Here is a 23,623-nt window from a genome sequence, read left to right as displayed (position 1 = left end):
AGAGATTTGGAGTTTGAGCCTGGGAACAGCTGGTAAAAGGGATTTGATCAGATAAGGGTCTGGCCTCATAGTCCCACATTATCTTCCAGTCCCCCAATAACCTGACAAGACAACAGGACACTAAAGATCACCAATAGCCTAGCTGCCACCTCTGTGAGGGCTGCTCAGGGCTTTGGTTTTCCAGGGAGGCAGAAGAGAAGAAACTTAACAGTTGCCCAGGACTTGAAGGGCAGCAGTGAGCTGCAGAAGACAAATGGTCTCCTGTCTGGGCCAATGAAAAGAACAGGGCAGGACCAAGTGTGGGAAGTTGGTTCAAGTCTGGTTTACTGTGTTATGTCCAGGCTTCTGACCTCTTTCATACCACACCTGAGCACATGCGTATATTCTGCATGTTCAAATGTAGTATTGTCAGTCAGGGGCTGGGGGAAGTAAGGATCTTTCAAGGGCAGAACCCACTCTGCTCTAGGTTTCTGAGAGCTGTGGCACCTCAGTACTGAAGGGATACCAAGTAACTGAGTCTACACATTCCACCCAGCCCATGTGAAACTGCATATTATGGCAGAACTCTCTCTGCATGTGTGGTGGGTGTAGAGAAGCCTCCTCCCTGCACCTGCTCCCCATATGCCCAGAGCCTTCTGTTCATCCTCTCATTGTAGCTTCTAAGGCCTGGTCATCAGAGGCTGAACAAGGTCCTGGATAACCTAGCTCAATTTCCCCAAATCCCAAATTGTTTCCCCAGCTAACCCCCACACAGTGAATCCTCCTGGGTGTCTCTCTTCCCCTTTTGCCCCTCACTGACTCTTAGGAATGGGAGAGGGAGATGGATCCCAAGGTTATGTAGCACTCGAGGACAAAGAGATCTCATATCCCACTTCCTCAGTGCCGATTCCTTGGGCTTCTGGGGCCTCATCAAAGCAGCCAAGGGAGACATTAGCAGAACAGACACATCATTCTGGGTTACAAGGGCCCAATGAAAAGGGATGTGATTTGCTTGGCCCTCTAGCAGCCTAGTCTCTTCCTTAAATTGAATCTCTAACCCCCAAAGCCCTAGCTTGGGGGTCCTAAATCCAGATTGTCTCCCTTCTCAAAGGGCTCCAGGTTTCCAGTCCCACTGAGAAGGAGGCTCAGAGTGATGACTATCTCCCCAGCTAAAGACAACACGGAAGGACAATGATATTTCAGCCCAAAGCAATTATACATAGAGAGGGAGAGTAAAAAAGACAAAGTTTACATGGCTATTAGGAGGGGCTAAGGTGATAAATCTCTCTTTTCAGTGCCTGCTTAGACCAACCAATCTCCCTGACTCCCAACCCTTCATGGGATCTGGAAACTCCAATGTAAGAAATACACGCTAGAGACGAGGGTTGGTCTGTCTCAGACAAGACTACCACACGACCTACCAGGGAAAAATATATAAGTGTGTGTGCTTTAATTCTAACTCATGAAAGAGGTCCATGGAGCCATGTGGTTGAAGGTGACTTGGGAAGTAGGGGTTCAATGATTTTTGAGAACTGCCCTCCCTCTGGCTTCTCATCCTAATCCTTCCCACCTGGCCTGTGGCATTGTCCCCAAATCAGCCCTACCCAGAAGACAAACAAGCAGGGGGTTGCTGACAAAGCCCAGCTCAAACTGGTCTATCCCTCCCACTCCTGCACCCTTGATGCCCCCAGAGGAGGGCTTAGAGGTCTGGGTGGCACAGCCAATCAGAACTCCTACCCTTCAGTCAGCTCAAGGAGGGTGGGAGATCAGGAGGAGAAAGGGGAGAGGAAAGGAACTCAACCAAACTGACCCTGGAACAAAGCCTTGGAGACTGGGGGCAGGGGGAAGAAATGCCTGGGTCTTGACCCATGAGTGGATTGGCTCAGGGTCCGCGCCAAGTGTTCAGGCAACACAAGTGCTCCTATCATACATGCACACTTTGTGTCTTCAGCTGTTCTGGCTCAGAAATAACTTCTCCACCTATTGCTTGCTCTGACCTGACCCACATAAACACAAACATCAAAATCCATGCACTTATAATACCTTGTTAAAAGAAGGAAAGGAAAGGGATGTAAAAAAAATCCATCAGCTGTTTAATGAGAGGGACTTGATTTTCTGCACTCACTCTCTTTTGTAAATCCCTTCTTTCAAATGATTCAGTTATTCAACAAACTATAGGTACCAAAAAGCTTTCAGAAAGTTTCCACTTCTGCTCCATTCCCCAGCCATGCCAGAGGCCATTTAATAAAGCTAATGGCTCCTGGAACATTTCCAGAAAGATAAATCAAAAGAGGTCTCCTATAATCATCCTACCTGCCCTCAGGAGGATCAGAAGAGAATGAAAACGTGTACAAGGTAAGTGTGTAAGGAATAATCAGTCGGAATTTGAATTCAGGGTTGGAGTTCATATCCACACCTGCTGTTCAGCCTAATCTAGAGTCCACATCTGTAAAACCTAATGAATTGGGTAGGATCATAAAGGCAAAAATAGGAATAATCCAGAGGACACACCCACAACTTCATTCAGATACCTGTACAGTTGAGACTGACCTGGAGGAACTTTGTTAGAAGAATACAAGCCAAAGAATCTCCAGAGCTCATTCTGAGACAGAGGGAAGGAACTAGACTATTCTCAGCATCACTTGTCCCCTTGTATCTAGTACAGGGAGGACACAGGAGCTAAAGGGGGCGATGGGGAGGCAGGGAGGGAGGGAGGAGATGAAATTGAGGAGAAGGGCGAAACAGAGACCCAAGTATTTTTTGGCTGATTGGTTGGGGGCAGCCATGTGACCCTGCTTAGCTCATTCCTGATTGGTTGTTTGACCTCTCCTTGGGTGAAAGACCTAGGAACAAAACCTAAAGCTTTCCGGGTTGGCTGGGGAACCTTGGCACCTGATTGACGGCCCATCCCCCGCTCCAGAGACCGCCCCCCCAAATGCGGTGCGGCAGAGGGAGTGGGAAAACCAAGACGCGGGCCCTGTTTGCATTTGTCTTACTTCCATTTGTATTTGTCCCACAAAACAGCAAAAACCTGGCTGAGGCAAATTATTTGAGAGAAAGGAGCATCTATTATTACCAGGAAGGGGAGAGGGGATGATATTTAAATGGAACTTTTGAGCCTAAGAAACAGAAAAAGGGATGAGGAAATCGTGGAATCCCCAGAAGATGATGTGTAAATCTGTAAAACAGGAACACATGCAAACACCCCTCCACCGAGAGCAAGGGAAGGGGACGGAGATTTGGCCGGGAGTTGGGAAGATGCGAGTCTTGCCTGGGTGTGGCACTTTGGCCCTGGCTAAATTCTTGGTTGAAGACCATTAGACTCTCTCCCTAAGACCCTGGGGAGGCCCGAGGGAAGGGAAGAGTCAAGTTATAGACCAAGGGAAACTCCCCTCTCCCTGCTGCTTGGATGGAAAGTTTCCAGAAACCCTCAAAATCACAGACCAGTGGGGAGGAAAGTCTGTAGGAGGGACAGTTATGAGGAAGTGAGAACCTGAGTTAACTTTCCGAATTGGCTACTGCGGAGAATCCTATGGGGTCTCAACGCTTCCCTGGGAAATAAAGGATTTTGGAGGAGGGAGACGGCCAAACCTCGCGCGGAACTGAGGCTCCAAAGGGAGGCGACGAGGGCACCTCCACTCCCGCGCCCCAGCTCTCCGCTCTGGTCAGAGGCTAGAGAGGGAGGCGGCCCGTTGCGGACGCCTCTTCACTCTCCCAGGGTCGTCCTGGGCTCTCAGTCTCTGCTTGAGTCCTGCTTCTTCCTCAGCGCTTGGGAGGTAAGGGGCACGCTAACAGCGTCCTGTCCCCTTCCCACCACGCACCTCTCCGCAAAGCGGGTGCCCAGACCCCCTCACGCCCCAAAGCAGTCCCTCCTTCTCTGGAAAGGTGCAGACCCGGATCGCTTCATCCGCTCCTCTCCCCATTCCCGTGGCCAGCCCTAGGGCCCGCTTTCCACCCTGCTTGGGAATCCCTCGCGATTCGGCCGGTCCCTTCTAGGAGCCTGAGTTCATACGTTGTCACTTTCCTGACTTAGCTCCGGGTGACGCATGGGGAGACGTAGGCACTCAGCAGGTATGGAAGACACGTGCCTCCCATGCCTGACGTCTCTGCTGCTCCTTCATAGAAACCTGAAGGGAGCCCCAGCCTGAAACTGGCCCCAGAGCCCAATGCCCATTATTGGGCCCTAAAGGCTCCATCCTTCAGAGGCCGCTCTCCTCAGGCTGGAGGCTTTCCTGGCCAACCCAGGGAAGGCATGGCCTGCACTCCCCTACTGCACTCCATAACAGGAATCTAGGCCTTTGGGGCCTAGTTTTACCTTAGTCAAGGGCTAGGGATATCAGGAAAGACCCCAACAGCTAGAGGGAGGGGAGGCATGAAGCTACACTTGCTCCAGACAGACCAAGACCCCAGACTACGGAAGCTGGGACAGCTACCCACCCAGGCCTGGTAGTGAGGAGAGAGAATGCTTTGGGACCCCCTGGATTCAACGGCCACCTTTAAGATGCTTCTGCCACTTCAGATCACAGCCTGTGGGCTCAGAGGTCCAAAAGCCCTCCTTTCCTGCCTCTCACCCCAGCTCCCAGCCCTGCCTGGACTCTGAGCACTGGCCAAAGGCTGAACTGACCCCTCCCTGGACCAAAGGGCCCTAGAGGCACTTTGCGCTTGCGCCTAGAGTTTACACTCTTGCAAACACCAAACACCCATGTGTGTGCCACTGTCTTTTTCCAAACTGAGGAGGGAGAGGGCATCAGGGAGAAGTGGAAATGCTCTAAAGAACCCAGGCCTCGCTTTACCAACCTAGACTTGCAGCTAGAGAGAACAAGGGGCAGAGGGAGGGCTAGTCTGGGGAGACAAACTCCCTCATCCTCCTACCTCACAGCGGCTTCTTCTCTTCCTCCACCCCAGCCTGGGGATTCTTGAGGAGGCCTTCTTCCCCTTCCCTTACTGAGTGGGAACTACCTTCTTTCTTGGGGGGCGGGTGAGATTAGGTAAATGGGGAAAAAGGGTCAGAGAGAGAGAGAAAATTAACTTACAGCGTTCGCCTGGGATTCATTTGCGAAGATGTAACCTCTCACCATCATCCCCAGCGCCGTAATCCCCTCTAACTGCCAGGCCCTCTGTCCTAGTATTAAACCTCACCAGCAGCTGCGTGGCTGGACAGTTAAGATTATATATGATGTAAATATATTGTGGGTTTGTCAGCTCTCCCTACACCATAAAACTTGGTTTAATGACATCACGTGGTCCCCCAAGAGCCACTCACGGGCTTGCCTTCGGGCCATTCACATAAATAACCTCCAAAAGTTTCAAACTCCTAAATTCACATAGAAACCGTTCGTATTTCTCTAATGCTCAGTTACACTAAAAAGCCCTTGTGCTGCTCCTTTGCCCCACCCCCATACCCTCCTTGAAGGGTGGGGAGAGGGGAGAGGGTGGATCCTTATTTATTTATTTACTTACTTATTTCCACAAGGACCTGTCGCCTTCGAGGTCGTGTTGATATTTTTTCCTCCTATTTTTTTCCTTCTCTCTCCTCTAATTGCTCAGAGTGGGCCGTGTCCCTTTCTTTCCACTCCCCCGGGAAGGTAAGTCACGTTTCTTCCCCTTCTTTCTCGCTGCCAGAGCCGGTGGGTTTTAGAGCAAAGTGGAGAGGCAGGCTTCATGGTCTCTGGGATCCACTAACTCCCCCAGAGCAATGCCAAACCCTGGTACTTGGAGATTGTTCCAGGAAGCTGGCTGGGGGAAAATAACCCCAGACTCCAAAGCAGCAATCTCTGCTCAGGGTTTCAGAAAGCAAGGTTCTGAGCCCGTGTCCACTCCCAGGACAGGGGAGTAGGTCCGAGGCCTCTGGCTAGGTTGTGGCGGCTGATGCCGCTGAAATAGGGGCTGAGGCCTGCGTGCAAGCATGCAGACTGTGACAGGAGGGGACCAAAGAGGCAGTCACGACTTTGTCTACCCAAGCCTGGCCAACCTGAGTCAAGTCTTCAGTTCCTCCAGAGAAAAACAGACCTTAACCCTGTGGGAGGAGGCAGTCAGTGCCCAGCGGGGCTGGGGCACCCTGCCCAGCAAGTCTAAGCAACATTGCCCCCACCCTGGCAAAGCCCTTGGTTTTCTTTCTGGGTCAGTGTGTCCCCTGGGGAGGAAGCTCAGGGCCTCTGCAGCCCAGCCCAGGAGTACTGGGCGAGTGATGGCGGGCTCCACGGCCTTTTTCTTAGTTAACTGTTACCCATTGCAAATGCCGGTGCTTCTCCTCGCTTCACTGCTCGCCCAATAGTTTTACTCAGCATGGAGAAAAAATTAAAATAACTCCCTGAAGAAAATTACGCATTTTATTTGAGAGAGAGGGAGGAATTGGGAGAGGAGGTGCATAGGGGTGAGGCTGGGCTGACTGCTGTGTGCTAGTGGAGGAGAGACATTACAGGCACCCTAAACAGGCCTGGGTGCAATGTGAAAGGGAAAGGTGCAATTCAACAAACATTTGTTGAGACCTCCTTTGTGCTAGGCATGGGGTGAGGAAAGGCTCTTGGGTCTTTTAAAAACTGACAGACAGGTAGCTTAGGCAGTGAGATGCAGAGAAGTCAGTACTTAAAATAAATCCAAGGAGCATCAGCATTAATAATCATAAATATTTCCCTTGCTTCTCCTCAGAGCCTCTCTGTTCCGTTTCCCTCTTGGCTGATGCATAGCCCAATTCCTGAACGCCCCTCCACCCCAGTGTGGCTCCAGGAAATCTCCCCATTGTGGGAGGTGGGAGAGGAAATGCAGTAAAGTTTTATGGACCCTTCCCACATTTGTTTGTCCTCTAAAGTACTTTCTCCCCCATCCCATCCCAAGAGCCTAGAGCAGAGCAGTGCATGGAACTAGGCCAGTCTAATATACCACCTGAATTATCTGCCTTTTCCCCTTCCCTTTAGCCCATCCTCCCCCTCCACACAAAATCCCAGAGACCTCGATAAATGATGGATCAGACGCAACTCAGGCACTGGTCTACACAGCTCCTTTCCCAGTCCTGCATAGCCTTAGGCCCTAAAAGGTCAGGAGACAGTCTGAACATTTCCTGCCAAGCAGGTATGCACTGCAAATTGCCCTCCCTGCTCCCCTCTCCCCTGGTGTTTAAGAAAGCTGAGACACACCTCCAACACTCCAGCACCCCTTTACCAAAAAGTACCAACTCTTTCTAAGTATCCAAACTGGTGAGGGTTCAGCCCTCCTTCTCTGTCCAGCAAGGCCTCTCAGGGACTACCTAGCCCTGGGAAAGACCTTCAGAGACCCAGAAAGGCCTGTGTCTGAGCCCTGATGAGCCACTGGCCCCTACAGATCAACTCTGGCATGGAGTGAGACCCCTGCCAGTCTAGAGGCCTCAGCTCCACCCAGCCAAGGTGAGAATGGGGCCCAAAGGCTTGAATGCCTTGGATAGCCACAGCATAGGAAATGCCAGTACCGAGAGCCTGGGTGCCCTTTCCTACCCTTACAGGCTTTTCTGGAAGCTAGGAGTCAGGAAAGGAGCTCAATTTCACCTCCTTCTCAATAGCTCTAGAAGCTCCTAAGAATTCAAAAGAGAGGATAAAAGGCTGTGGGCTCCCCCTATATCCTACAGCCCATTTGGACACTTTTACCCAATACATGCCCCAAACAGAGAGGAGCCACTGCATTTTTAGTCCTGTTCTCTCTTTATCTTTATTTGATATGACAAAATATAGTTTCAGGAAAGACCTGAAGTCAATAAATAGTTGGACAAGAGTGATGGGACAGGAGGACACAGAAAGTCGTGGCAGGGACTACTGGGCAGCCAGGAGCCTCTGGGACTTTTTGCTGGGGTCCAGAGGTAGGGAACCCAAACAGCTGAGCTAGCTAGTGGTCTGAGGTTGGGGACCTGAGAGGGCATGCAGAGGGCACAGGCTGGAAAGGTTCCTGGGCTTTGGGTGGGGGAGAAGGTTTGGAGAGCATAGGGCAACCGTGGGGGCCCTAGGCAGACTCATCTCCCTCTTTCATATGCAAATCATTTAAAATGAACATGGAGTTTATAGTCGCTACAAGGAACACCGGGAGTCTGGCGCGGACTCTGCCAGGCACAACCACTCTCTCACCAGCCTAAGCGGGAACAAAGGAGAGGGTGAGGCCGAAGGGTCGGGCGCTGCAGGCCCCATCTGAACTCGGGCAGGTCAGGCAGAACTGGAAGCCGGAGAGCGAGGCGGCCCAGGCCAGGGTTCGTTCAGGACCAGCCCAGACTCCACAGCCCTCTGGGGAACCCTTGCGGAGCTTGCCCTGGGACCCCGGTGCTGAGCGGAACAGAGGGGAGTCCGGGCAGCGCGGGCAGCCCCGCGAGAACCCGGGGTTGGTTGGGATGCGTAATGCCAAGGGAAGCGCTTTTGTCTGTGAGGCCCGGTAGCCGCTGCTCCATACCCCGCCCTTGCCCCAAAATACAGACAGAGGAAAGCCAAGAAGGAAAGGCGCGGGGACCGAAGCGGGCTCGGGGTGTTCTCTGCGGGCCTCCCCGCGGCCTCTAAATAGCCTCTTTGCTCTTCATTTTGGAATCTTTCTTCCACTTCATCCTGCGGTTCTGGAACCATATCTTGATCTGTCTCTCGTTGAGACACAAGTTGTTGGCGATCTCTATGCGCCTGCGGCGAGTGAGGTAGCGGTTAAAGTGGAATTCTTTTTCCAGTTCCAGAGTCTGGTAGCGCGTGTAACTGGTTCGGGACCGTTTGCCGTCCGTCTCTGGAATATAAGCCCCCCAAGCCAGGAAGGGGTAGTTAGCGTGCAGAGCCCCGCAGCCCCAGCCCAGCCCCTGGCCCCCACCCACGGCCGGAGGCGAGCAGGGCAAGAGAGGCCCGGCGGGCCGCAGGAGGGCCCGGCCCAGCCCAGCCTAGTAGCCTCGGGAGAGGCGTCTCCGCCCAGGCCGGAAACTTTCCGCAGCAGCCTTCACTCAGCAGCCGGAGGGGCTGAGGCGGGGGGGAGAGGGAGACCCAGGCTCGGACCGAACAATAAGCACCCTCAAGATCCGAGCACCGGGGACCTCCCTCCCGCCCCTCCCGGGTCGCTGGAATCCTCCGGAGCTGCAAGCCCCGGCTGAGCCTGCTCCACTGGGGTGGAAGGGAGGGAGCCGCGGGGGATCCCCGCTCCGGAACCCCGCGCTCCTCACCCTTCAGATCCCTCTATTTTTTTAACTCCCTCCCTCTCCCCCAAAAATTGAATATTGCCTTTTATACACGTTTTGTTCCTATGATCCAATTATGTCGTCGTAAATTTGGGCGCACACAGCCTCTAAGCCTTTTAGTGGACAGTTTTACGAGCCATTGATGCCTGGATCGTAAAATTTATGGCCGCAGGTTTTTTTTCTTTATTTGCCCCGCATGGCCTATAAAACCCAGGCGGACCCGAGCGCGCAAAATGAAGTCCTAAAGTTTACCGTGGCTCATGTGCAGTTTGGTCATCCACGGGTAAATCTGTGGCGGGGCCGGTGGCTGGCTGAGTCCGGCGGGCTGCCCTGTCTGCGCCTGCTCCTCTTTGATCTCCCCACTGCTCTTAGCTCGCTCCTCCAGCGCTGGGCGAGCCGCCTTCTGACTGTACATCCCGGGGTTCAGAGGAGCCGCTTCATCTCTGCCCAGAGCGTGTCCCGGAGCGGCCGCGGCGCTGCAGGCGGGGCGGTCGGGGTGAGCCCGGGGGTTGGCAGCCATGTCTACCCCGTGGAGAGAGTTGGAAGGCGCAGGCGGTGGGAAAGTGATGCTTAAGTCCAATCCGCCGTAGCAATACCTGGATGCCTGCACCTCTGAGGCCGATCCATAGTTCCCACAAGTTTGCATGTTATAGGCAGGGATATTGGGGCTCTGCTTATAGAACGAATTGGCTACGTAGGAGCTCATGGCGGGGAGGGCCCCAAAAAATTTCTGCACCCTTTTTGATTAAGGGTGATTTGTGACTCTTTGAAGTTGAGGGGTTTTTTGTTCTCCAAAGTGCACAATTTATAGGTGGAGATATCTCTTTCTTTATCCTATGCGCTCTTCCCAAATAAGGGAGCCTTAAATAGAGTCACGTGACTCGAGCGGCCACTCATAAATTTGGCTTGATGACCTCCGGGAGGTTAGTGATGGAAGCCGGTGAAACGCATCTTGATATGTTGGCAAAGCCCAACCAAAGGGGAGAGGGAGTGAGAAGAGAAAGAGAGAAGGGGGAGAGAAAAAAATGGTTCTTGGAATTGGGGGGTAGCCGGGACAACGAGCCCACAGCGACACCTGGTGCCTACTTGGGGGAATTGCAGCCTGGAGCGCAGACTGGCAGAGGCGCTGGATTTCTACCCTGCAGAGACTGATCCTTGCTGCAACAAACCGCTGAAATGGCCTTTTAAATTGTATTTACTTTTAAGGAAAGATGAGACCTCATTTAGGAAGCACAGAGGGTTTTTTCCTAACGGATAGCCCTCTCCTTCCCACCCCAGGGCCTTTCAATCTTCAAAAATGGCTGAGGCTGGAGATCCCAGGGGACTTTCCTCAGGTTCTCTAAACCAAGGATTGGGGTCCCTCCCCTGAGGCCCCAAGCCCCTGCTACTGCTGAGGAGGTGCCTGTCAGCATGGGGAAGTGAATCCAGCCTCTAGAGAGGTGGACAGTCTACCCAGGGAGGAGCAGTACTGGGTAGGCAAAACTAGGTGAGGGGGTCATTAGCTGAGAGTGCTGGGAACTCTGGGATGAGCCTGGAGGTGAGGAGCCAGGGGCTGGAGTGGACCTCCTCCCTACACCAGGGACTCCAAAGGGGCAACAAGACACTTTTCATTTAGGGTGTGCTTGTGTGTGTTCGTGTGTGTGTGTGAAGAACCAGACACAATGGACTGGAAGACTGCTCTGCATCCCTGTGTATGGTCCTCATGAGGTACCTATGCCAGATCTTTTGAATGGAAAATAGATGCTAATTGAGGGCATGGAGAATCAAGAGACAAGCCTCCACAATTATTATAAGAGCAGGGCAGAGGGAAAGCCTTGTTTTGTGTCTTTTGGGGAAAAGCCCTCTAGACCAGGCTTTCCAGTGGTCTAGATCTAGAAGGAAAAGAATTTGGAATCACAGAAAGGACCTGGCTGGGAGTGGAGAATGAGTAGGTGCAGGGCAGGCGCCTGGGCAACCTTCACAGCCTGTGGCCAAGGGCTCCGCAGCCATTCAGTCCCTTTCTGAGCCCCCTCCCCTAGCCCCAAGTCTTATTCTTTCCTGCCTGCCTCTCCCCAGGAAATCTCCGCCCCTGCCAGGAGAAGCCCCCTCCAGCTCCCCCACCCCGCCCCTCTGGTGGAGGCGCTGGAGGGGGCGCTGGCGGGGATCTGGACGGTCTGGAAAACTGGCGGATTTTTTTCCCTCTGGGAGACCCCCTCACTACCTCACCCCCTAGGTCCACTCAGGTTTCTCTGGCTGGGCTTAGGCAGAGAAGGCCTGAGCTGGGGAAGGGTTAGGGGCTGGCTGCGCTCCACACCCGAAGAGTTTAAATGGAGAAGAAAGAGTAAGGAACCAGATTGGACTGGGTTTGAAAAGAAGAAGGAATTTTGTCCCAGTCCTCTCAGGCGTCCCAGAGCAGGCGAGAGCTCAGTTTCCAGACTTTCTTTTTCAAGATGTCCTTGAATCGTTCAGGCCCTGCCGAAGGGCTCAAATCCCGCGGTCTTCATTCCCCTCGGCTCTCTGCCTTCGCCACGTTTCGCAACAGCCGGCCTGGCGCGGGCTGGGGCTGCTCATGCGGCGCCCCTCCTCATTCCGAGGAGTGGGCGGGGGACCCTGGGGCCTGAATAAGGCTTCTTTTCTGGCCTTGGGGGGCTCAGGGTGCAGAAGCTGAGGACCACAGGCTACCACAGGCAGGAAGAAAGGCCTGTGTGAGGCTGGAGACCAATCCGACTAACCCAGGCTATTCCCCCCACCCCTAACGAAATCCTAGGCGGTCTTTTTTGCAGGGTGAGAGTGTTGCTCCGTGTAGGGACCCAGGGAGGCCTCCGAGCACCCCCAGCGAGCTCAGCAGGAGAAATGCGGAGGCCAGGGCTCTCCGTGGCTCCCGGGAAAGGAGGGTGAAGGGGGCTGGGTCTTGCAGGCGGCGGGCAGACGCGGGAGCGCTGGGAGACTGCTCCAACTTTCACCCCGAGGCCGGCGGGTGAGCGAATTAACAGAAATCCCGATATAAACTTTAAAAATAATATCAGTTTTATTAAATATTCGAGAACGGATCCAGAGGTTGGATTTATACAGAAGGGTAACACGAGGGGATTTTTAAAATGTTTTCTCCTACTGTCTATAAACAAACGTCATTCACTTTTTTTCTCTCTTTTTGTAATTTTCCCTCATTTTTTTTTTTAAGATGGCACTGGAACACGGACGGTGCTAAACATAAATATAAATACAGAGACCACAAATACAGCTAAAAATATTCACACAGAAACGGTCACAGTTTGTAATATGCCATAATGACCCCCAGGATTCTTTAAATACAACTCTCCTGGGCTGGGCATTTGCTGGGGCAGAGGGGCCGGGCAGGGACTGCGGGGAAGCCCTGGGGGTTGCTGTGGGGCCACCACGCGCCCTCCGTCGGCCTCCCGCCCGCCCCGGCTGCCAGGCCGGTCCTGAGGCCCCGAGCCGAGGCCCTGACCCGGGAGCCGGCCGTCTGCGCGGGGGCGGGGTGGGGGACGCCAAGAAGGTAGGAGGCCAAGTCCTCATTTGGAGGGAGATCTGTGGAGTCTGAAGCGAGGTTCAGGGGCCGAGCCCCCAAGGCCTGGGCGGGGGAAGGAGCCTGCAGACAAGCCGAGAACTAGCTAGCGAGGGAGCAAGGAGGAGGAGGCGCGTGGTGAAAGAGTTTGTGCGGTGGGGAGGGGGTCCATAGTTGACTTTCAGGTCCATATTTGACTCCCTAATTTTGTTTTAAGGAGTCAAAACACATCAATTGTGCCAGTGATAAATACAGAGTGTGTAATTAGGAGGGAGCTGGGGGAGCAAGAGCGAAGGAGACAGAAGGGTGGCAGGGACAGTCCTGGTCACTCTTTCTGTTTCTCCTCTTCTGTCTCTTCCCGCTTTTCCTCTTTTCCGCCCAGGCTGTCGGCCGCGGCCCCTCCGCCGCCCCCTGAGAGCGTGGACGTGAGATTAGATTCTTTTTTCCATTTCATCCTGCGGTTTTGGAACCAGATTTTGATCTGTCGCTCCGTCAGGCAGAGCGCGTTGGCGATCTCGATGCGCCGGCGCCGTGTTAGGTAGCGATTGAAGTGAAATTCCTTCTCCAGTTCCAGGGTCTGGTACCGCGAGTAGATCTGGCGACCGCGCCTCCGGTCCGCACCATAGCCGACCCCTGGAGATCCGGGCACAAAACACACTAAAAGCAATCAGCAAGGCATCCTCCGCAACGATTTAGCCTAGGAAAGTCCTGACCCTCGCAACTTGGCCAGCATCTCACCGGCCCCCTTGGGCTCCAGCCTTCTGCCTTGTGCCCTGCCCCACCCCCACTGAGGGTACAGCCAGGATCCCAACTTCACGCAGGAACATCACCCCCCCAATAGGTTGGTAGGTATGCGTCCCAAAGAAAGGGGTGGGGAGCAAGAACCAAGCAGAAAGCTGGAAGTCTAAAACCTGGCTTTTGAAAAATCCCAAACACTGGGGGTGAGGGCCCTATTTCTCAACGACTGGGCTTCCCACCTCCCCAAGCACCCTAGCTCCTTGGAAACTTCTCCCCACTTCTCTGTCTCCTCTTCTCCCCCTCCCTCCTCCTCAGCCTGTTTCGACTTTGGGGGGCTTCCCCACTGCCTACCCCCTCCTCTCATCCTCTGCCCTGTTCCTGCCCCCTCAGCTCGCCTTGGAGCGCTCCAATCCGTCAGGGGCCGAGGGGGCCAGGCCCCTGCGAGCAAGCGGGAGGCGAGCAGAGGGGGTAAAAGAGGGGGCCCTGTCTCGGCGTCGGCGAGGAGACGAGCGTGATTGTTTTTATGGGGCCATAAAAAACTCTCTCCGCCCGTTCTTCTAGGGAAGCCGGTCATAAAGCCAGTTCAGTTTATTTAATTTATATCTTGGAGCTGTAAAACTCACCACTGTGCGAATTCATTCGCTGCATCCAGGGGTAAATCTGGATACTGGCTTTCTGGTCCTGGGGCGCAGTCCTGCCCTGCTCAGAACTAAAATCCTGAGCGATTGAGGTCTGTGTGTTATGTCCTAAGGTGTTTTGTCTGCAGTTTGAGAGCATGTCTTTCTCCTGGTAAAAGGAATTAGATCCATAGTCATACGGCCCCCGGCTGGAACTGAACACGACATTCTCCTGTGGCGAATAAAAGGGAGTCGAGTAGATCCGGTTCTGGGCAACGGCCGCTCCATAGGTCGAGAAATGCCTCACTGGATCATAGGCGGTGGAATTGAGGGCGACGTTGGGGAGGACGTCCTGGCCCCCGGCGAGGTGGCAGGATAAGGAAGGGTTAGTGAAGTAGGAATTCATCCCTTTGCCTTTACCTGGTCGGACTATGATTTCTTTAATATTTATTTCTGTCTCCAGTTTGTACTCGGAACTAGATGGTTATAGGGACGGCTCCAATCCAGGACAGACAAAATGACAAAGTCAGCTGACCCCCTTCCAGCCAATCGCAAGCCAGATGTCAAGAAGGGGGAAAAAAATCGCTTCTGCTTCTGTTGATTCCCTAGTTGAGACTAAGTGTGTGGTTTGAAAGTAAGACTTGGATTTCTTTTAAAAATATATACGTAAGGGAACTGATTTGGAGGTGAAGGAAGGGTAAATGTCCACGAGCAGGGCCTTGGGGCCCGGGAAAGGAGAGCTGCACTCCCAGGAAATCTCTCAGCCCCAGCCAACTTTGCTGTGCTGTGGCCAGAGCCAGGGCTGGAGAAATCCCTGTTTTCAATCTGATTTCATCTTTTATATATGCCCCCTTCTAAAATTACATCCTGATTTCTCCATAGGAGGAGCTCCCTCCCAGTTCTGGGGGATCCCCAGAAATCCTACAGGAAATCCTGGTTTGACACTCCTTAGAGTCAGTCCTCATCACTAAACCAGTACATTTTTCCCAATAATTAAAAAAAATCAACAGTAGAAAGAAATGGCATAAAACATGGTGCTCAGAGAAAGGACAGTATGGCTGAGAGGGTTTGGGGGGGCAGGGATGTAGGGAGCAACCAGGTCTGAAGGGGTAAGGGTGGGACTTCAGGGTACAGTGACAGAGCTGAATTGGCAAAGGGGCTGTGCATCTGCTTTCCTCTTCCTCCTAGCCCCCCTGTACCTCCTCCTCAGGACCCCTATTTTGGGAAAACTCTCACAGCATTTTTGCCTAAAAGGGAAAATGTATAAAAATACAACAACAAAAAGAAAAGGAGAGAAAGAAGTAAAAGGTGGGAGAGAAAGAAAGGAAGAAGAAAGAACTCTGAGAATCTTTCTAGACACATCAACTCCTGTTTATGTTGGTGAGAATTTATGATTTGGAGCCAGCGAGGGCTGGTGGGGTAATTCACATAGGATCCAGCCAGAAAGAAAGGCTGGTGGGGCTCTGATGGACAGTTAGCATCTTGCAGGCTCAAGCCCCTGCACAGGTCAGAAGCTCCCTGCCCCTTACAGACTCTCTGTCCTGCCAAGGGAGGCGCCCCTGGACCTGAGCTCTGGGGCTTGGGATTCCAGCAAAGGGTTCCTGGGGAGCTGTCACCCAAGGGCCAGCCATACCTGGTGGCCCTGGGCCTCTCAGGAACCCCTACCCCCATTTTCTTTCCACTTTGGGGCTGTTGAAAAGCAAGAGGTTAGAAAAAGGCAGCTGAGTTCGAGGCTTCTGAGGAAGCCGCAGTGGGCTAGCTGAAACAGCGGAAGGTGTACAGATGGGTTTTTTTCTCCTGATTAATCCAAAGTTAATTTGATATCGTGACATAGGCTGAACATGTTTTGAGTTGACAAAGAGGGGATGGTGGGACAAGTGAAGGGAGCAGTGGAAGCTTTTATTTTCCCCTCACTATTTTGGTGGTGGTGGTGGTGGTGGGGAACTGGCTATAACAAGAACCCGGATGTCGCCGGATTTTATGATCTTTTCCTTCTGTGTAACAAAGCGGAGTAATCAATGGGTAGCAATAAAGCCATAAACGGGACTACGCTGGGAAAAAACTCGTTTATTCATCTTCTGTAACGTTTAGGTTTCCCTGGAGTGTCGCTAGGGGGGAAAAATAAAGTTTCGAACCCAAAAGCAGACAGTGTGTAGTAGCTGGTGGAGACAACATGTTAGTTAATACATGAACCTCGTTATGGAGTTGCAGAGTCTTCCTGTCAGACAATTTGTGTTGGCTCTTTAAAATACAGCCCCAATTCTTCAAAAAGGAGGGAAATTTGTTGGTATTTAGAAAGGTAGGGAAAAGACCCCTATAATTATAAAGGTTTCCCCTCTTGGACCATACTTCTCCCCAAGGAGGTGAAGGTGAAAGGGTAGAGGAAGGTTCTTACATTAAGAAAAATTTTGAGATGAATTTTCTCATTTGGGGGTGACATAGCAGGTACACAAATTCAGACACTAGCATGTAATGCTTTTCACTCTAGAATCCAGCTGTCCTTGAATTCATGGCATGCCTGGACAGAGGTTTCCAACAGCTGGCTGGGGCTCCAGGCCCCCTGGAGGGCAGGAGGGAGAGGGAGAGAACTAGGTGAGGGGAAGACCCAGGGAGCTGAGCTAAGGAACAAGTCAATGCACCCCTACACACAAATAGCTGCTCTCAGAACTTCCAGCCTCATTTCTGCCCTAAGGGTAGCAGTGTGTAACACACAGAACAGGCCAGAAGAGAGAGGAAACGCCCCCCTCCCCACATTTCAGAGAGAGATTGCTAGAGGGATAAATCATGTCAGTGATATTTCCTTCAAGATATTAAATTGTTGCAATGTACAACAAATTGAATGATGGAAGATAGGATGTCTTAATGAGGTTTCACTTTCAATGACTGTTGATTTTCTATGTATTTTTAAATCTCTTTTATGGGTGGGGGAAGGAAAGGCCTTGTAAGAAAGAAGGGGCTTCTGGAGAAGCATGTGCTGCAATCCCCAGCACGGATGCCTGGGTTTCCTGACACACTCTTAAACCAAGTCTGGAGGGGAACGAGGCCTCAAAGTTGGGGACAGTCTCCTTTAGGGCCTAAAGGCAGTGGGCGCGGGGGTGGGCGACCTGAGGGGCAGAATGTAAGTCTCAGCCCCGGAAAGTTAAGTGTTTTATTACGTCCCTAAACAGAGGGCAGAGACTGAAAGGTCTCGCCGATTTATAATGAACAGAAACCAGCTGCTGGGGGTGGGGGGGAAGGCAGAAATGCTGAAAGGGGGAGAGAATGAGAAGCAGAAATACAAATTAATAAATTCCCCATGCTTAAAGACTTTCGGCAAAATTAATTTCCAACACACTCTCTCCAGTCACCTCCCTTTCCTGAGGAAAGCAGCTTCCTTCTTTCAGTTAGAGCTTTAATTATGCAGCTGAAATTTGCTGGAAGGATTCGCTCCAAGGGGGGAGAATAGGTCAGGTGAGCCTGATATTCCCTCCATTGGATTATATTTTCTTTTTCTCATTTCATGTTAATTTTATTTTTTTGGCTAAAGAATTAACTATGGGGGGAAAGCTGGGACTTGGGTTTTTCTAAATGTATTTATATTTTCCTGTTAAATTTGAAAACAATTATGGAAACTCATCAGCAGAAGCAAGAACAGATGTTTTATTAAAACTGCAGTTGAGCTCTGTAAATATGCACAAGTCCTTGGAAGGGTGGGGGGGCGGAGAGAACTTGCTCTTTGTTTCTAGAAAATAGCCTAGAGAAATCAGAGACCCCCATCAGGCCCTCAGGTCTCTAGGTTGCTCTGCCCCTTGGGCCTCAGGAATAAGGCATTGCGAGGGGGTTTGCTGGCGAGAGCAAATTTTCACTTTCGGAGCCATAATTAGTAGATTCAAAAACAGAATTCCAAAGACACAAAAAGGAATAGAGGTGGAATGTTGCCGCTCATTGCTCCAGTCCCCCCATCCCAAACACATGCTTTTCATGAGCACTAATTATAGGAGAGGAACTTAACTGCAGGCGCTGTGGGCCTGAGTGGGGGGCAGTCCCTGGCCTGGAGTCCCCAAGGCTAAGGGTCGTGTTGGAGGCTGGATACTTGATGTTTCCCAGGGTGAGCCAAGCGCTCCACTCCAGCCTTACCCCCACCAGGCTCGGGGCTGGGTGCCTGTGTAGCTCTGAACTGGGGACTGGGTGAGTGGGAATGGACTCTGCCCCAGAAGGGGCTCACGGGCAGACCTCATCTTGCCAGCATGTGCTTTCCACTCTGCTCTGGGAAAAATACATTAATTTCTTGGAGAAGGGTATCTGAAGTGAAAGGGATAAGATCTGGATTTTTTGTCGGAGGATAATCTTTTCCAGAGATCATGCTTATTTTGTGTTTTGCCGGTCTTCTCTCTCCCCAGATCCCCCAACTCTGCGCGGATGTCTGTGACTCACCCAGCCTCACACACAGATACACATTCTCCATTCCTGGCTGTCGGCACCACCAACTACGCCTCGGCGCCTCCGGAGGCTACTCAGGGACCTGGACACTGGAACCGCAAGACTCAGCAATCGGCCTAGGCGCTCGGCTGCCTGGAAGCGACTGCAGCTGCCCTAACACCAGCACCCACCCTGGGCCACCTGCCCACCCCATTCTCAATTTCCAGAGCGGGGAAGGAGCGGTTGCCCCACCATCGCCTTTTGTGCCACTGGGCGAGGGCTGAAATCCCTCTTGCAGAGAAAGCTGAGTTTCAATAATTGTTCAGCTCACCTTACAATCGCACTGTTTGGTTGAGGCTTTGCTGTTCTAGAGCGACTGTTCAGTTGGCCTTACTGGCTTATGATTAGATTTTTTTCATTTAAAAATTAAAAAAATTAATCCTACTCCAAACATCTAGTGTTTTGTGTATGAGTTCCTTTGATCTCCACGGAATCCGGAATAAAGGGATTGCAGAGTCTCTTGGTCTGCCAGATAACCTGAATGTGGGGAACGAACTGGGTCTGCTTGGGGACACCAAAGCATAGCTCACCAAAGGAGCCCCCAGTTTCTCGTAGATACAGTGGGGGAAGTTGTCTGAGCACATATCTCCCCATACACACAGTGCATTCCAAAAAAAGAACACTCCTGTTCCTTTCAAAGTTCAGGCTTGGAGATACGTGAAATTCGACACACCTAACCCAGAAATGGATCCCATTTGGGGGTGCTGACATTCTGGGGACAGGTCCCAGGCTGTCCAACTGAATGGAGTTGGGGGTCATCAGGGAGGGGGGAAGGAGGAAGAAGCCATATGGGGTATGTCAAGTGCCTGAGAACTGCCCCAAACACCTCAGAGGCCTGGGCTGGAGAATCCTCTTTTAAGCAAAGAAGTTAAGAGTCTGCCCAAGCTACTTTTGCTTTATTTGCAAACTAAACAGAGTGAAAATGTACATAGAGAGGCTCTACTAACATCATATTTTCTTTCATCCCTCTCTCTTTCCAGATTTCTGCCTGACTTCCTTACCACCACTCCATTTAATGCTGCTACCATTAGCAGATACAAACTCCCACCCCAGCATTTGTTTGGCTTCTCAATTCACTTCTCTGGCTAAAAGTTAAAAAATAAAATAGGTCCCAAGCATCACTGTCCTATTCCACTAAGCCCTAAGCCCCTTTTGGCTTCCTCTGGAAGAAATCATTTCTGGCTTTTGGGGGCCTGGCCTCCAAGCCTCTCACCTTCTCTCACACGCAGCTGAATATCAGCTGAGGAGGGGGAATGCAGAGAGCTTTCGGACACAGTATCTCCTCTCCACTGGGAATGGGGAGGAAACTCAAGATGCTAAGTGACATTTCAGGAAATCAAAGCAAATGGCCCTGCTTGGTCTAGGTGGAAAATATGAAAATCCAGAATATTCAGAATATTCTTGGCCTCCAGAATGAGGCCAAGGGAAGGATACTCAACTTCCTGGCTTCTCTTATACCCCTCCATACCAAGCACTGTTTGGACCCATTTTGAAGGTTTATGGGAATTGTAAAATTCAAGAATGAGACATTTATGACGTCACAGTGAGTTGTTATGAGGAAATTGTAAATGTCATAAAAGTTATATACAGCCAGAGTTTTGCATGTAGGAGCCCTGCCACCCCCCTCATTTTTTTTCCTTTTTCCCTTTTTCTATCCCTGGTCTGAGTTTTCCCACTTGAAAATAAAATGTTATTATGTTCTGGAACGATAAGCCAACAATGAAACATCGTCTTCATTTCCCTATAAATAATTTTATCCTTTATTGTTTGCAGATCTGAAAGAACCATTTAATCTGCGCCGGTGAAAATAGGGAGAGAGACAGGGAGGCGGAAATTAATTTCAGAAACAAGAATATTACTTACTTCTATGACACTCTTTTAGATTTGATAGCCAAGAGCAAAATTGGAGGCAAACAGCAGCCTCTCCAACTCTACACCTGGTAGATTGGAGGTTTATAGGATCTTTATCAAAGGGGCAATTTAATTTTGTAGGATTTGCTTAAATTCACTTCTATTTTGGGGCGCTGAGGAGAAGGGAGGGTGAGGGGAGAGCAACATGCTTTACTTAGCTTTATGAATACACCAACATTACCCTGGTTTAAAACCCAACAACCTGTGTCTCTGAGAAAACTCCTGCAGAAAGGAGTGGGGAAGTGAGGGGGGGCTCAGCTTTCTCAATGACTGTGGCCCCCTTAACCAAGCAGTTGCCAGGGGGAAGGAAGAAAAGCCGGAGGCAAGGGAAGGCGGCTGTAAGTCTCTCCACCACTAGGACACCCTGAGGTTTATGGTGTCCCCATAATTCCCCCAACCTTATAAACAGCTGCCCTATTTTAGGACTATTTTTGCTTCCTCCCCTCAGAAAGGGAGAGTGAGGGAGGAGGTAATGGCGGGAGCAGGGTGCCGAAAGGGGAGGGAGTTGAGGATAGCCCTGCACTTTGTTCTCCTGGGTGAGTTTGCTGGTTTGGCGGGTTTCTGACGCAGGGTGGCAGCAGACAAAACAAGTAAACAACTCACAGACACAATAAAAACAGGGGCGGCTGCGGCACTGTGGCAGAGTCCGTGGGCCACATGGGGGGCACAGTTTGGAGGTAATGTCACCTGAGAATTCCAGGGTGATCGAGGCCCAAAAGCCCAAGGCCACCCTTGGTGGTGGTGGAGAAAAGGTGGGAGAAAGCTGCGTGCCTCCACACCCGCAGCATGTCTGGACAGGAGAGTGTTGGGAGGAAACTGATCGCCTAGGGTGTGGAGGAAAATCTCACCAGCCCCTCTCCTGTCCTTACTCTCTTTCATGGGGTTTTTCATGGACACTTATATATTCTGATCTGTCCTCCTCTTTCTGTGGCCCCAGAAAGGAGAAAGGCTAGCAAAGGATGCTGGTTAATTCCCAGTCACAGCTCACACTCAGTGCTTGCTCCAGGCCCACAGGCGGCCAGACCCAGCCTTTTCTCTGGTACTGCCCTGTCAGCCTTATCACAGACTTATGTAGCAGAAAAGATTAAAAGGAAGTTCCACCAGTAACCAAATTTGCATATTTGGGGAACCCAGAGGGTCCCTAATCTGCCCCCTCCAGACAATGCAGGCAAATATGGGGCCCAGTGAGCAGTTAGGGTGAACAGGAGTGGGAGACAGATGCTCACTGTATACCTACACGTTCTTGCTCACCTCTCAACCAGTCTCCGTAAGCACCCTTAGTCAGCAGCCACCCCAGACCACTGCCCAGAGGCAGCCTTATAAACCACTCCAAAGTCCTTCACTGCCCCAGCAAGGCTTCATTCAAGTCCTGGGCCAAGCGAACTGCTCAAAGGCCCATCTCCAAGGCCACCCCATAAAAGACTTTCTCACAGAACTCTCTTTCAACACAACTGGGTTCCACTGGGAAAACAGTCTCTGAGTTGGGGAAGTTTGCAGAGAGGTGTGGAGAGGGAGCAGAAGGGATTCAGTATTTCCCCAGCCCAGCTGCTTGGGCAGCGAAAGCAATAGGTCTGAGAAAGCCTTTGTGGCATCCGTTACTGGAACCCGCATACTCCGATTCCAGCACGCACACATTTCCAGCAAAGCATGCACAAAAGCCCTTTTCAGTACCCCCAGTGCCTCCTTGAGCCCATTCCTATCTAGTGAGGGCTAACAAAATTTTGCATGCACATAAAATGGTGTTTGAGCGAATACAGGCATGGTAATATACAATTAACCACCAAGGAAATATGAGTCTTTATATATTCACACATAAGTCTGAGTCTGTACATTTGAGCCTGTATATAATAAATGTATAAAGATACAAAGCCTGGTTTTGGAACATAACAGCCAACCCAACAAGGCAGGCTTCTCCAAACAAGGGTGTATTCTTCGTGGGGATCACAACAGTCAAACCAGGGAGAGAAAGGATTTGCTCTGCCCATTTCTCCTTAGCTTGAAACTAGCACATGAAATACAGCCCATGGCAGGGCTGACAAAGCCCGTAAGGGGCAGGCCTGAAGTGCCCAAAGAGTGGACTAAGAAGGGACCACTAGGGGCTTTGGGCCAGACACTGACCCATAGATTCAGTGCCTCTGCCCAGCCCTAGCCCTGGAGGTGCTGAGTCCTTGAGCCAGATTCTATTCTCAGCTACCCTGGCTATTATTAGATAATCACAACAGTGCTCTCCTGCACTAAGGGGCCATGTCTACAGAGTATATGGCCTGTGAGGAGGCTGAGGGTTGCCACTGATGGCCCTTCTTGTGCTTATGTTTGAAAGCCAGAGAGGGAGAAAAAGAAAGGAAAGAAAATCGAAAGTAAGGAGGGGGCTGGAGTTGGGGCTGGATTTATCCCCTGGCCAGATAAGAAAACTCGAAAATCAGGGTAATCATTGCTGCTATGCTTTCTCTGCTCATGAGAAGTCTAGGGGTGAAGGGTGTGGGGGCCTTCAGGACCCTAGCCAGGAAGGTACAGAAAATCAATTGATAAAAATAATTTATAAGAACATCTCAGGATGGTGCTGTACCTGACAATCGCGAACCTTGCTCCTTAAAATCTCGCCAGCAGCACAAATGGCTAGATCCCTATAGGCTAAGAGAAATACCCCAGCCTTACCCCAGGCCCACCCCTCCGAAGGGAGGGAGGCCCTTCTAATATCCCAGGTGAATGCCCACTGGCCTGAGTGGCCTTTTCTGGAGACTGTTTTTCCTGAGGGCAAACAAAGGAGACTTGTGCCCCCCAACCCGGTCGGTGCGGCCATCCGCAGGGGCGAGGGCAGACAGCGGGGACAGACAAAATACAGGCGAAAGAGAAAGAGGCCTCACCAGTCGGCGGTTCCCACATTACGCCAGGAGAAAGGCTCCCATTTTCAGGCCTCCGGGGCTCCTCCACTGGCCCACTGTGCTCCCCTTGCCCATTTCAGGTCCCACAGACGCGGGGGCTCGGCGGCCGTGGCCTGGCTCCCCGGGGCGGCAGCCCCAGGGCCGCGCTGGGGCCGCGGAAGAGCGCGCGGCAGCCGGAGCCGGCGGCGGGCTGGGCCCATTTGGGGAGAGCCAAGCGCTTTTCTCGATCGTAAACAAGGAACGCGAAATTAGCCCCTCGGCAGACGCTTCTTGCCGACACACAAGTCCTATTGGGTGGGGGCGGGAAGGGGGAGAGAAAATGCCATTTCTTCCCCGGGGAGAATACCTCAGAGGCCTTTCTGTCGGCTGAGAAAGG

At 51.7% G+C, this 23,623-nt stretch overlaps 3 protein-coding genes across 14 annotated transcripts in view; all 3 read right to left on the bottom strand.

Moving 5' to 3' along the window:
- Positions 1-23,623, bottom strand: part of HOXC4 (homeobox C4) — a 59,491-nt gene that overhangs the window by 11,970 nt on the left and 23,898 nt on the right. For 2 of the 12 annotated variants that reach the window (XM_036915310.2, XM_057486711.1), the window contains exon 1: positions 23,230-23,347. The exons of 9 other annotated variants lie outside the window; for them this stretch is intronic. Coding sequence is in view for 1 of the 3 variants with exons in the window: in XM_057486704.1 (XP_057342687.1) it covers positions 5,013-5,032 (20 nt within the window). In the remaining 2 variants the exon portion in view is untranslated. Of the gene's footprint in view, positions 1-5,012; positions 5,092-23,229; positions 23,348-23,623 lie in introns of those variants that run through there. One more of the 12 variants, XM_057486704.1, reaches the window with a different exon arrangement.
- On the bottom strand, positions 5,573-12,089 carry HOXC5 (homeobox C5). The gene is made up of 2 exons (XM_036915317.2): positions 9,389-12,089; positions 5,573-8,697 (listed from the first exon to the last, which is right to left on the bottom strand). The coding sequence occupies exons 1-2, from the start codon at positions 9,840-9,842 to the stop codon at positions 8,483-8,485; spliced, it is 669 nt and encodes a 222-aa protein (XP_036771212.1). The 5' UTR covers positions 9,843-12,089; the 3' UTR covers positions 5,573-8,482.
- Positions 12,120-16,870, bottom strand: HOXC6 (homeobox C6). Its single transcript, XM_036915314.2, has 2 exons — positions 14,003-16,870; positions 12,120-13,274 (listed from the first exon to the last, which is right to left on the bottom strand). Exons 1-2 carry the CDS (start codon positions 14,400-14,402, stop codon positions 12,967-12,969), a joined length of 708 nt encoding a protein of 235 aa, XP_036771209.1. The 5' UTR covers positions 14,403-16,870; the 3' UTR covers positions 12,120-12,966.

This window comes from Manis pentadactyla, chromosome 10 (genome assembly GCF_030020395.1).
Source record: "Manis pentadactyla isolate mManPen7 chromosome 10, mManPen7.hap1, whole genome shotgun sequence".
Taxonomy (NCBI): Eukaryota; Metazoa; Chordata; class Mammalia; order Pholidota; family Manidae; genus Manis; species Manis pentadactyla.
This window is presented reverse-complemented; position numbering and strand designations above follow the sequence as displayed.